This window comes from Sphaeramia orbicularis, chromosome 14, assembly GCF_902148855.1.
Source record: "Sphaeramia orbicularis chromosome 14, fSphaOr1.1, whole genome shotgun sequence".
In the NCBI taxonomy this organism is placed as follows: Eukaryota; Metazoa; Chordata; class Actinopteri; order Kurtiformes; family Apogonidae; genus Sphaeramia; species Sphaeramia orbicularis.
This window is the reverse complement of record NC_043970.1, coordinates 17355625-17368509: the sequence shown is the minus strand read 5'-3', so window position 1 is coordinate 17368509 and position 12885 is coordinate 17355625. Positions and strand designations below refer to the sequence as shown.

Sequence of the window (12885 nt, the reverse complement as noted above, 5' to 3'; positions counted from 1 at the left end):
GGTGGGCAACTCCAGTTCCAAGCCAGTACCTCATTCAAGGGTACTAACAGGACAGTTAACCTAGCATACTAGATTTGATGGAAGGGGAAGTGGTATTTGGAAAAAACCTGTGCAGCATGAAGAGACCATACGATCCTTGGTCTGAACCGAAATCAAACCTAGAACCTTCTTCCTGTGAGGTAAAACTGAGCCACTGTCTTTGAACTGTGATTCTGTGCATTATTTGAGTCCTAGAGAAATTCCTTGTAAAGTGTGACCGTGTGTTGCTGATCATTTGTGTATTCTTTGTCTACTCGAAGATTTTATAATAGACAGTCAAGTACTATGATCTTTGAGAGACTTTGGAAATCATATAAGTATCCTAAATTGAAATATTAGTAACAGGCTTTCTGTTCCTACTTTATTCTCACTGTAGCTGCCCTTTTTTCCTAACTCTTCAATCGATTCTGTTAAATATTACCAGCCCTTTCTGTTCAAATGTAACCCGAGACACTATTTTTGCCCAAAGCCTGCTTGCTAATAACCAGCTACAGATGAGGCTTTAAGCCAAGCGCAAGTGTGTACTGTATCTCTGTAAAGCATTAACTCAACCGCCACACTGTCTAACGGAATAATTTGATGTGAAACAGCCAGTTTTATGTATCAAACAGCAGTCTGTTATTGCAAACAGAAGATGAAGACCCAGACAAAACAGACTGACCTTTTGACTGTGAACTGGATGCGGTGGCTCTGCTCCAGAATTTTCATCAGTGTCTTGGTGTCGTACTCAGAAGGCTTCTTCAGGGTTACTCCCTCAGGCAACCCATGAGCCACCACACAGCTGGCGTCCTTCTGGATCCACTCATAAGGCACAGGGACCAGGCTGCTCTTTCCCACAGCCTCACCTGAATATTGCATGTGGCAGTGTGAGCATGTTACATAGCACGGTGTAAAAGAATTAAAAACAAACACTCAATATGTGCAATGAAAATACTAAGAGGGGCAGTTAGGATATACGTTTAGAAGATAAATAGGGCTAATAATTCATGAGACTCCTTACTGTAAAGTACAGTGAAGACTTCCTCCACCATCTTCCTCAGTACAAAGATGTTGGATTGGGCATCTGATGGAGCTCTGGCTTTCCCGTGCTCAGCATCTTTACTGACTTTGCTGAGATCACCTTCCTGGTCTTTGGTATGGGCGTTTGCAGCGCTCAGAGATTGTAGACATGGTACTCCTAAAGTCAAATAAGACAGTGTCTGTCAGATGATAGCACATACATAAGTATGTCCCCGTCTTTGAAAATATCTACTGTGATGATAGAGAGAAAATAATACACCTACAAATACACCATATAGAAAATATACCACCTCTTAAAAACAGTCCCTTATAATATTTTTTTAATGATTTGAGATAAATCTTAATTTTTATACTTCCTGTAATAAAAATAATAGTCTACTAAATATATGATGATCACTTCAATAGAATCGTGTTATTTTCAGCCCTTTGTTTTTCCAAAGTGTTATACGTATGTGTGAGTTTACACCTCAGCCAAACTATATTTTGTATACTTTGCACTACAATTTCAAGTACTGTATGAGAACCCTAAAGGTCAATGACAATGTTTCTGAAAAATCTAATTTAAGAAGATATTTAAGGTTTCTTTAAACTGAAAAGCTAGACGGCTTTTAATTTTAAGTATAAAAGGAAGTTTTTGAGTTTGTATTAACAGTGTAGTGCTGTAACCTCAACAGTACATATAGGAGTGGAACAAAATGAGGCTCTGTACTGAAACATGACCAATTATACTTATCAAACAGTGAGAATTAGAAATAAAAGCCCTCCACTAACATAAAATACAGCCCAGTTATATTCTGCAGCTGAGCTAGATAAAGGCACAGTCACTATTTGGAGAAATACGGTGAGTGGAAACAGTAGCTCAATTAAAATTCAACTAATCCATTTTAGTTGAAGGCCAAAAACCTGAAAACATAAACAACATTTCTTTACCAAACACAGCAAGGAAAGGTTTGTGCTCCCTGCAAGGGTTGGAAAACTCATTTGAACTTGTGTACAGTGACTGACAAAAATTAAACCGTGTAATGGGAGGTCATAACTCTCTAAAAGGGTGTTATTAGTGGGGAAACATTGGGGAGTCTGAGAACATTATTCGCTGGATTAACTTGATGCTCAAGTTCAAAATCAGGAGCACCTGCTCATGTTCTGACACTGATTCCTAAAATAGGGCTCAGCTTACACCCATGTTCACTATTTTGTCTACATACAATGAGGGCTGAATGAAAAGGGCTTGCAATAAGGACTATAAGAGTGTATTTTGAGATTTTCTTTTTCTGTTGATTTATTAAAGTTCTATAACATGACTGTTGATTAATCTCAAACTTTGAAGTTAACTACCATTAGTCAAGAGCAAAGTAAAATCTTAATTTTTACTTTCAGAAACATGAAAAATTGCAAAAACCACACATAAGACAACTTGTTTTATCGTACGAGATGTGACAAGACAGTTTACAAGTTTATCACTGTAACTGACAAGAGGCAAAATGTGTGAAACTGCAAGTGCTCTGTCAGCTAGATTATTTTATGTCAAAGGAAAACTGCAAACTGCTGCAGTTATCACAGTTTTGATGATTTGCATTTGCACTGTCGCAAAACTGGGAAGTCTTACTGGGATAAGCCTGACACAAGCACATTACTGCATATGAAATTCACTTATAATGACATTGATTAATGCTCTTTAAGATTCAATAACATAAAACATCACTGTCTGTGATTTCACTGAGGAGCCCAACATACGGCAAAACTTGTAGAAGTCTGTTTGGATTTCCCTCCTGGAATTGAGGAACACTCTGCCTTTCTCTGTGCCGACAGCAATCACACTGTCCTCGTGCACGGTGACACACGCCACCTCAGCATTGAGCTTGGACATCGCCATGCACTGCAAAACACCAGGATACAAGCAGAAAGTCATTACCACAAGCTCCATGGAAGACAAGTTGAAAGAAAAATGACCATACTAAAAGGACTGCATTCTTATTCTCCTGACATGGAAATGGAATTACCAATACAGTACACTCAGACTGGGTCTAACAAAGGTTAAAATTGTCCTTGTCATAGTCAGCAAAACTGAGTTTCAATTAAAAACATTAATTTTGAGCAGAGTTCTGTGCAGAGAATTTAAAAAAGTGTCTAGTATACTGCGTCAATATATAATTGGGGGACTTTTTGAGTTATCTTTACTGGGTAACATAGTTGACAGGTATAGTTGACATTTTTGCTGTTTTCAGGGCTAAAAATCAACATAACCATAACACCACATGGCATTTTTACAGAAAGATTCTTCTAAATTTCATATATACAACTGAGTAAAATTGAAATTGAAAGTTATTTATAAAGATATTAACACTGACATAAGAGTGCGATAAATACACACTTGACTCACACAGTACTTTATATTAAATAACTACGAAAGAGGAGAAAGAACATATCTTAGAGTTTTGCCAGTGTTTTCTTCAGGAGGAAATGACATTGTATGGAGCAGGTCATGTGATTTAGAATTAACACACTTCCTTGAGAGGTGTTTTTGTAATGGGTAACTCAGTTGAAAGTGATTTCTTGGACACAGATACAATTTATTGGTTTATAAAATTTGACATATTGCCAAAAAAGAAATCTCTGTCATGACTATCTCAACTTAATAAAAAGAACACAATCAAAACAATTTTTGAATACGCTAATTTTATTACTGTTTAGCTAATTAGAGGGTGGTTATTATTAAATTCAGATGATTATTTAGTTGACGTTTCAGTATACCTAGAAATGTATTAATTATTTATTAATCATTCATTAATAAGTGATTGCTTCAGTAATTAAATAATTATGGAATTTTAAAGACATGATCATAATGAACATAAAAAAAACATTAGTTTTTTTTTTTTTTACCTTTAATAAAGATGGATGTGAGATATATCCCATGGATTTCAAAAGTCCCTCAATTATATATTAACCCTACTAGTGTTACAATGACAACAAAGATTCTATTCTATTCTATTCTATTCTATTCTATTCTATTCTATTCTATTCTATTCTATTCCATTCTAATAAATCCACATTTACTGAACAATAAATAAATGCACATGCCTCACAGAAACTACTAGGAAAGAGGGAAAGGTTAAGTTTGAGCTGCTCTGGATCTCTTTAAACACTGCGCTTTTCTGTACCTGTTTTAATTTCTCTTCCTTTGAGAAAAAAACAGATGGAGCAATATGAGCAAATAACAACAGATAAAAAAAAGACAGCAGTTTTGTACTGCATCAGGATGATAAATTATGTTAAAATACAAAGTTAAACACAACCAGGGTTTAGAGGTTTAGGCCTAACTAATTTAAAGTTTGGTGCTAGATGTTAAACTATGCTTTAATTAGGTTTTAAACTAAATTGTTGTTGGTATAACTCAGGCTTCTTCTCAGGTTGATACCGTACCACAGAGTCGAGGGCAGACACCAGGCTGGTGAGGATCTCCTGCCTGGCAGACACTAGTGGGGCCTGTGTCTCCACCCGGGAGTTCGTCCTGATGCCGTCACATGTCAGCTTCCTCATCTGAGCCATGCCTCTGCTGGAATCAGACACATGAACAGTTTACACAGGAAGCACGCATGAATACATGAACATATGAAGGAATGAGCTGTATTCAAAGCAGTCTGAAATTATTTGCTTTAACATTAAGCAAATGATCAGTGTCTATTCAGAGTATTGCTTGCCTATTAAAGACGAGGGTGGGGAGATGATTTCTCCGACCTGTAATTAAGCACGCATTATAAGTCTAATACCCTTGAAATAGATTCGTGCAATTTAAAGTGGAGCTACAACATATCAAATAGTTGTCAGTTATAAATTAATCAGCTTTGACAATGAATTAATCAACTTTGAGTCTCTGTTAAAGAAAAAAAATCTCTGATTTCAGCTTCTAAAATGTGTAGTTCAGTGTTTTCTTCCTACTCTGGTAATAAAACACATGTTTAGTTTGTGGAGCAATAATGATATCTGAGGACCTCACCTTGGCCTTTGGGAAACACTGCCATTTTTAACAATTTTATTCATGAAATTATTAATTGATTAATCTAGAAAATAAAGATTAATGTCTATATAAATGTCTGCAAACAGTGCTTCATTAAATGCATGAAATCAGTGACATGCGGCGTGGCTTTGTCAGTCAGAAAATGTCATATGTGTATTCTTGTATTTCTTCTTTGCATGATCTTAAGATCATTGAGACAAGTTCAGATGTTTCCACCACCATTGTAGATATAGTATCATACAGTAGATACTTAAACTTTCTTCAGACAAAAGCTCCACCTGAAATCAACAGACAACAAGATGGATGATGTAAATGAAAGTAAGGACACAAACAGATAGGGATTGTTAAAGAAAAACTGCTTGGCTAAAGCCAGGCACTATGTTCGCATGGCAACTGAAACCCGTCTCCTTGGAAACTAATCTCGGGGCATTTGAACAATGCAGCTCTGGCCTCTAATCTCTCCAGACACTGGGAACCATTATACTAGCCTCTGGCAAGCCCAAACCACTGACTCAATAGAGAGAGGACAGAGAGGTAGAGACACATAGACAGAAGCAGGGAGAGAAAGAGGAGGCCAGGCCGGGTGGGTGGATGGGTGGGTGGGTGCAGTGGGGTTCAGCTGCAACCAGTCTAAACGTGCCAAGTCTGTTGGCCATCTAAATCTGCCTCCCCTGAGGCCACGGCAAACATTAGCCCCCTCCTAAATTATTATGGCCTCGAAATAGATGGCCTCCTTCCCTCACATATTCAAAAGGCAAAGGAAGTCGTGAGGAGGCGAAAGGTGGGATAAGCACAGGCTCACGATAACACCATGTCAGCTGCTTCCAAGGAATGGTATCGCTTCACTTCTGCTATCGCTTTGGTTTTCTTTAGTTCAACATAAAATAACACAACATCAACAGCTAGGTTATAAGCTCTGCATTTTCCACTGGATTTATCATTTCATTATCACTTTGGACTCAATTTCAGTTTTTTTTTTTTTTTTTTTACTACTTCTTGGAGGTTTCCGCTGTTTAGTTTATTCAGTTTCAGTATTTAGCATAATTTTTATCCAAACCAAAACTCTAGGTGTGAAACCTTCCCCCACAACAAACAGCTACATTTTGGTCAGGTAGTCTTAGTGGCCTGCAAAACCACTTTTTTATATATATATAGTTCTGACTGAAGTTAGTGCAGGTCAGTATCAGTCAAACTAAAAGGAAAAATGAGCTGCAGCAGCACACAAGGAATGGAGGCTTTGTGTGTAGGAATATGTCCAATGAATTCATAAAAACACCGAAACTTTTCATATATGTAAGGGGACGAATATATGAGGTAGTAATGGCAAATACAAGGGAAACAAAAGGAGTGTGTTCTTTCTCTTTACTCCATTAAGACAGGAAAGGCCACCACTGAATGGCATGAATAAATGACCATGATAACTTAACCTACACACATAACCACCTTCAGACAGTGGATGAGAGCTTTTAGTGCAGACTGACCAGTTCTCCTAGACACTCCTTTAGACCTTGTATGGATAAAAAAAGGGAATAAAAGGCTTGCATTTCACTGACAGTGATGCACATTAATTTGTTGTTAGTTTTCATTCCATGTTATGGCTCCAGAAATTTTTATTGCATTTTTTAATTCTTTTTATGTGTTTAAATCGTAGTGAGCCTATCCATGCTTGTGATTGGTCATCTAGTACCAACACCACCCCTTTTATTGAACATATTCATAACCAAAGACAGAGACCCTACATTGGCAGATTAAGTTAATATGCACATTTGTGATACCACTGAATGCTTGCTTTTGTCAAACCATGTAAAAAAAAAAAGGGGTCAAATATATGGTCTATGGCCAAAACCGGTCCACCAAAAGGTCCAATCTGGAATGTGTTTGTAAAATGCAAAAATTTCACTGAAGATGATTAAAATCAAGGGTGTCAAAATCTTTTTAGATCAGGTTTCACATCAGACCGATTTGATCTCAAGTGGGTCAGACCAGTAAATTATTATCATAATAACATATAAATAATAACTCCAAATATTTGTCTTTGTTTTGGTGTAAAAAAAGTACAATTACATGCAAATGTTAGCATTTACAAATTACCCTTTCACAAAAAATGTGAATAATCTGAACAAATATGAACAGGCAAATACTCTGCTTGTTACTAAATGTTCTGTGTATTTGTAATTCCACTGTGATCTGTAAGTTCCAATTCATATATGTAAATGATAAACAGAGGTGTTGAAACTGCAATAATTGCACTAATATTTTTCTTAAGACATTTCAGGTTGTTCATGTTATTCATATTTTTAGGAAAAGTCTGTAGACGTAAACATTTTCATGATGTAATTGGACTTTTTTTGATGTTATTATTTTACTGGTCTGGCACACTTTAGATCATATTGGGCTCAATGTGGCCCCTGAACTAAAATGAGTTTGACACCCATGACATAAAAGAAAAACATTTTGGTTTTGTTGGATTTTCTTTGTGATTCACACCCATAGACTTTCAGAGTGTCTAAACCAATGCAGCTTCCATGTAGTGCATTTAAATATGCTCAGTGACTGTAGTAAGTCTATGAAAGATTAGTGATCTAAGAAGGAAGAAGACATTCATTGACAGACAGGTCTTTTGTCAACAAAGCTGTTTCCTCCTTCAATGTGGAACATTAATTTTATTTCACAGATGAATGCTCTGGTGGGCTGTAAGGTATGCTAAGTGTTACACCTGTTACATGTTGGAGTAAGTCTGTATTCATATTGTCCTTTGCACCAGCTGTACATATGGTTTTCAAATCCTGACATATGTATTATGTGTGTCAAAGTACCCCCCTTATGCAACCTTTCTTCCATTTATAACTGTGCTTGATGCTTGCCCCACATTTCTATTTGCCTAATAACACTCAAATGTCCTTTACGCTATTGTATTTGTAGCTGGAGGTCGACTTCTATATTGTTCTGGTTAAAACAAGGTCATCTTACATACAGTGTTTTTGCTGGTAAAGTTTTGCCTTGGCGCTGCACCACAGAAAAATCCTTGCCACCACACCATACATTTGATACAAAAAAATCCTCACAGTCTCATTAGACTTATTATACACATGTATAATACATAATAGGCCAACTATTTTCAATAGGAAGCTGTGTGCGCTCCATGCTGCTGTACAATTTTTACCCCTGTATTTTTTTTTACCCCCTAAGAATTAGCACATGCTCCAAATCGTCGGACATGCATTCTTTTCGATGTAAACATCCGGTAGTGACACCTGTCGTACTGAATTTACCCTGTTTATTTATCATTTACTACAGTAACTTTCACTTTATTTGGATATTCAAAATTACACAGTTAATGGGGGTAAAAATAATACGGGTGTAAATCCAGCACACTGCATGTTGTACCAAATGTACCCAGGTAGTGCACATGTGCGAAAACACCGGAAATACAAAAACAATACGGGGGTAAAAATTGTACGCAACACTGCACCTTTTTTGAGGTTATCGGAAGATCAGTGCGTGAAGGGATTTTTTTCTACACTGAGTAGGCCTTCTTATTGAATAAGTAGGACAGAAACCAGTTGATCTGCGCACACACACACCCCCCCCCACCCCCTCCATGACACACTGCCACACCAAGAGATCAATTCAACAGGATACACTGCAGAGATGACAAATTAAACAGGAACATCAATTTAATCTGTGTTACGATGGCATCATCGTGCTATCAAAACATCTTCAAAAGCTCCATGGTGTTGATTCTTCTAGACTGTGAACTCAGCTGCAGGGATAAGCATCATGATTCCTGTAGCGTATCTTCACAGATGTTTAAATCCCCCCAAGGAGCATTTAACAACACATAATCTGAAAACACTGCATTGTCCTTACTCCCAAAAATGTAATATTTACTCTTCACCTTGTAATAACAACATTTTCTAATACTGTAATGCCACTAAAAATAAAACAGAATTTTGTAAGGATTTAATGCATATTGTGATGATGATAACAAATTTGTGTTGCACTTCTTTTTGATGAGCAAGTAATAATGCTGTAAATTATGTAATGATCAACCAAAATGGACATGTTCATCTGTATGTGTCTTTATGGGTGCAACAATGTAAATTTAAAACTCTCAATTATTAGATTCGGATCTTAGCTTTGAACTCTAATCTTAGAAATATAGCCAAACTCTGGGACTTCATGTCAAAAGCTGACTTTTCCATAATCGCCTCTAGACAGAGTTTGTAATCAACATAATAGCAATATAATAATTTATTACTAGATGCAGGAAATTTAGCCTATATTCAGATGTTTTGTTATTATGACATGACAGAGTATCAAAAAAAGGTGGGTGTTATTAGATAATGAAGTGACGATGTACTATAGCATGTTATTACATAACAAGTAGTGTTTTTACACAATGTATCACACATAATAAGTTAAACATCATCAAAATGTCACACCTTTAATGGGCTGTGTAAAAGGGCCTATTAAGTTCTACGACCCTATCAGAAGCAATGAATTGGACAGAAGTTTCTGAGGATGTCACTCAAGGGCAGCCGGTAGGTGTCCACTCCATCCTCAAAAGATGTTGAATCAGACAAAACAAGTGACAGCTGACATAGGCATGTTAAAGGTAAATGAAGGCTGTTTTTCAGTGGTTCATTACAGCATAACATACATTATTTGTCATATTCTTCCCTTTGTGTTTCATCACTGTCTATCCCTCGAAAACATCTTCTGTCTCCAATAACTGTAAATTATTTCATCAGCATTTCCCTTTTAGTTGGACATAGGGCAATTCAATTACTCAACAAAAGCTGACGATTAATGTGGAAAAGGTAATTACAACTGCTGTTTTGACAGAACTACAGCAGCTTACTGTAAGCCAGGGTGTGGTATGTCAGTCACTATTAATGTTGTCATTATAGGAAACAACAAACCTATCCCTTTGTTTACGCCCTCTGCCTGAGACCATGACCTTTTGGGAATGCTGTAATTGAAGAAGTGAGTTACAAGTCACATGCGAATGTTCAGTTTTTTTCGTAGGCTTTGCAGTTACAAAACCATGTCAAAAGATGAAAAATCACAACTAAGCAGCTACTTTGCCATGATCTTGTCTACTGAAATCAGCCATGCAGTATAATATATAATCACACATTTACATAGAGCCTTCATTTATATGAACATCAACATGGCATAGCTTTGTTGACACTGCATCATCTGCTACTTTACAGAAGAAACCCGCCGCTTGTGTTTGCTAACCAATCAAACAAACTGAGCTTCATGTGTTGGGAATTGTTGTTGGAATAAAAAATGAGTTTGCATCGCATGAAGAACTGCTTAGAAAAGTTGGACCGAAGAGAAAAAGCTTCAAACCACAGGATATTATACATGGCTGCAACAAATAAAGTGAAGCTCTGTTCTGAGGAAATAAGCTTTTATGAGCGCCTATGTGTCTCGCTGTAGTCCATAAATTTACTTCAGCCTCAGCCATTAGTGAAGATATGTGATGGTAAAAACCAAATACAAGACATACATGTCAAATGCTTTGGATGTGGAATTCAACTGTTAAGCTGTTTGTTCAAAGACTTACTGAAAAGACATTAAACTATAACATCTTCCATAGTCATCTCTGGGTTAAGGTGTTAAACTCTTTGTTTTATATTAATGCTTTGTCATTAATTTTCAAGAACAGGTTACTCTGTAGAGGCTGGGAGCGTGATGATCTCATGCAGATACAATAATAGTCCATTCTATATAGTATTGAACAAAAAATACTAACTTACAAGAATAACTATACAATACTTTAAGTCAATGCCAAATGGGGACGCTTTGTTTATTGTGTGAAAAAAGGTGAAATGGAAAGTTGCATTCTTGTCTTGTCTATAAGGACACATGGCACGTCCACCATTTATGTTGATTTCTTTTGGGTTGGATAATTATGGGAGCCTTTTTTGTGGTAGATTTTATTTGCCAAGCTAGGAAGAAAAGACAGAGTACTCTGTTTGGGACAGTGCTGAAAGAGAAACTTTTTTTTCACCCTGAAATGTTGTAAATATTTTGAATTCTGCAACTTTGCTTTAGTTTTGTTAACCTATAAAACTTAGGCATTTTGTGTAACAGATAAAAGAATGAATCTAAGTTGTGATAGTTTCAAAGATTTAGGTTGTGTTGTGAATTCAGTCTGGCAAACAATTAAGGGTTTCTTCTAAAAAATTCAAACAGTGGTGCACCACCAAAGCAAGGACATTACAACTAGTATAATATAATGCAGCTTTAATACTATCTATAGCTAAGCGAGATGCAGTCCATATGCTTTAGAGGCAAAAATGACACGATAATTGAACGTATCTTACCATTATTATCGGAGGTTAAGCTCCAAATAGCAAGACATGTAAGACAAATCTAGAATTTTAGCCAATAGCAAAACATCTGCATTAAAATCACAGCGAACACAGTTTTTCCTGTCAGCTGTTTTTAAAGTTTTCTCGAAGTGTAACCAGACAGCGGAAGGTAGAGAGCTAGAACACAGCACTTTAACATTGTCTGGTTTTACAAGCCCAACGTCTGACACTGTGTTGGCGTTATCCAAGTTCATATTACTTTTCATCTAATAATATCAGATGTTATGTTAAACTGACAAATAACATCAGCCGTGCCGTTTCCTGTCTCAATGTAATTCCTTATTACAGCCAATTAGTAGCTCGGCGTTAGTGTTTACATTCACTACAATGACATATAGTTACTGTAAAGAGGTAGAAATGAACTGTCTGCCGTATAATTTCTGCTGCTGAAGTTCACTGTTGCTTCCTTTCTCGTTTACACTTGCTAAATTAGCTAGTTGCTTTGTTATATTAGCTGGGTAACCTTATAGTCTGTGAATATAGCAACATATGGGGGGATAATTTAGCAGAGACGCTGTATTCCGGTCATAAAATAGGCTAGCACTCACTCGCAAGGTTACCGGGAGGTTTCCTTGTAGGTGTAGTTAACTGCTAACCAACACTATGGTTTAAGCGATAGTTAGTATGTCTAACTAATCAACGCTGGCTAATTAGCTAACGGTATCATAATAACGTAAAAATGGCTAACTAGCTAGCTTAAACTCGTTAGCTCCCCTGCGTTAGCCGTCTTGCTAGCTAGCGTTAGCACTTTGCTTTCATCTCCTCCCCCAGTCCAGAAATTAGGTTTGTAATCTGTAATTTCTAAATGTACCACCACAAAAAGCAACACGCTCAATACAACAATACTATACAACTGTTCACAAATGAATAAAGAGGCATCCAAATCTCACCTTAATTAGCGATTAAATAGCCTTGTTGCTGCTGTCAATCCCGGAATAGGTTTATTCCCCCGTTTTAATCCATCAGAAACGCTCACAATTCCCATCCACAATGTAGCCGTACCGTCCGCTAAAACATCGTAATCCGGAACATCACAATGTTGATCCCGACCGCACGGCTTTTTGTCTATTATTTGTGTATTTTATTCTCAGTTTATTTCTCTTTTTTCCCTTAACAGAGCAGGGTGTCCCTTTCCCCTTTCTTTGTTCTGTAATCCAGTAAAATTGAAACTCATTCGCCTCCTGCTAATCCCAGCCCAACTCAACAACAGCATCTATTGGCTGCGATTTACATATAGGATTAACGGAGGAACCTCTGGAAAACCCCCCAGTGAGCAAAATGGTCATTTAAAGAAAAATATTGCAATCATGATTTCCTAGTATATTAGAAATGCGTCTGTTAAATCAGTGTCTGCCAGATGACTGCAACTTCTCACTGTCAGATTTGCATTTGGAAAAGCCTCATCCCCTGCATAAATTGTTT

The 12885-nt window shown here is 36.9% G+C and overlaps 1 protein-coding gene across 3 annotated transcripts in view; it reads right to left on the bottom strand.

Annotated features, from left to right (window-relative positions):
* The window catches only part of gtf2ird1 (GTF2I repeat domain containing 1), a 56332-nt gene extending 43673 nt beyond the window's left edge, over window positions 1-12659 (bottom strand). For 2 of the 3 annotated variants that reach the window (XM_030154382.1, XM_030154385.1), the window contains exons 1-5: window positions 12354-12658; window positions 4480-4612; window positions 2794-2935; window positions 1040-1216; window positions 701-884 (exon numbers count right to left, since the gene is read on the bottom strand). In XM_030154382.1, coding sequence (XP_030010242.1) covers window positions 701-884; window positions 1040-1216; window positions 2794-2935; window positions 4480-4605 — 629 coding nt within the window. In that variant the 5' untranslated portion in view covers window positions 4606-4612; window positions 12354-12658. Of the gene's footprint in view, window positions 1-700; window positions 885-1039; window positions 1217-2793; window positions 2936-4479; window positions 4613-12353 lie in introns of all 3 variants that reach the window. The other variant, XM_030154383.1, reaches the window with a different exon arrangement.
* Window positions 12660-12885: the final 226 nt, after the last annotated feature.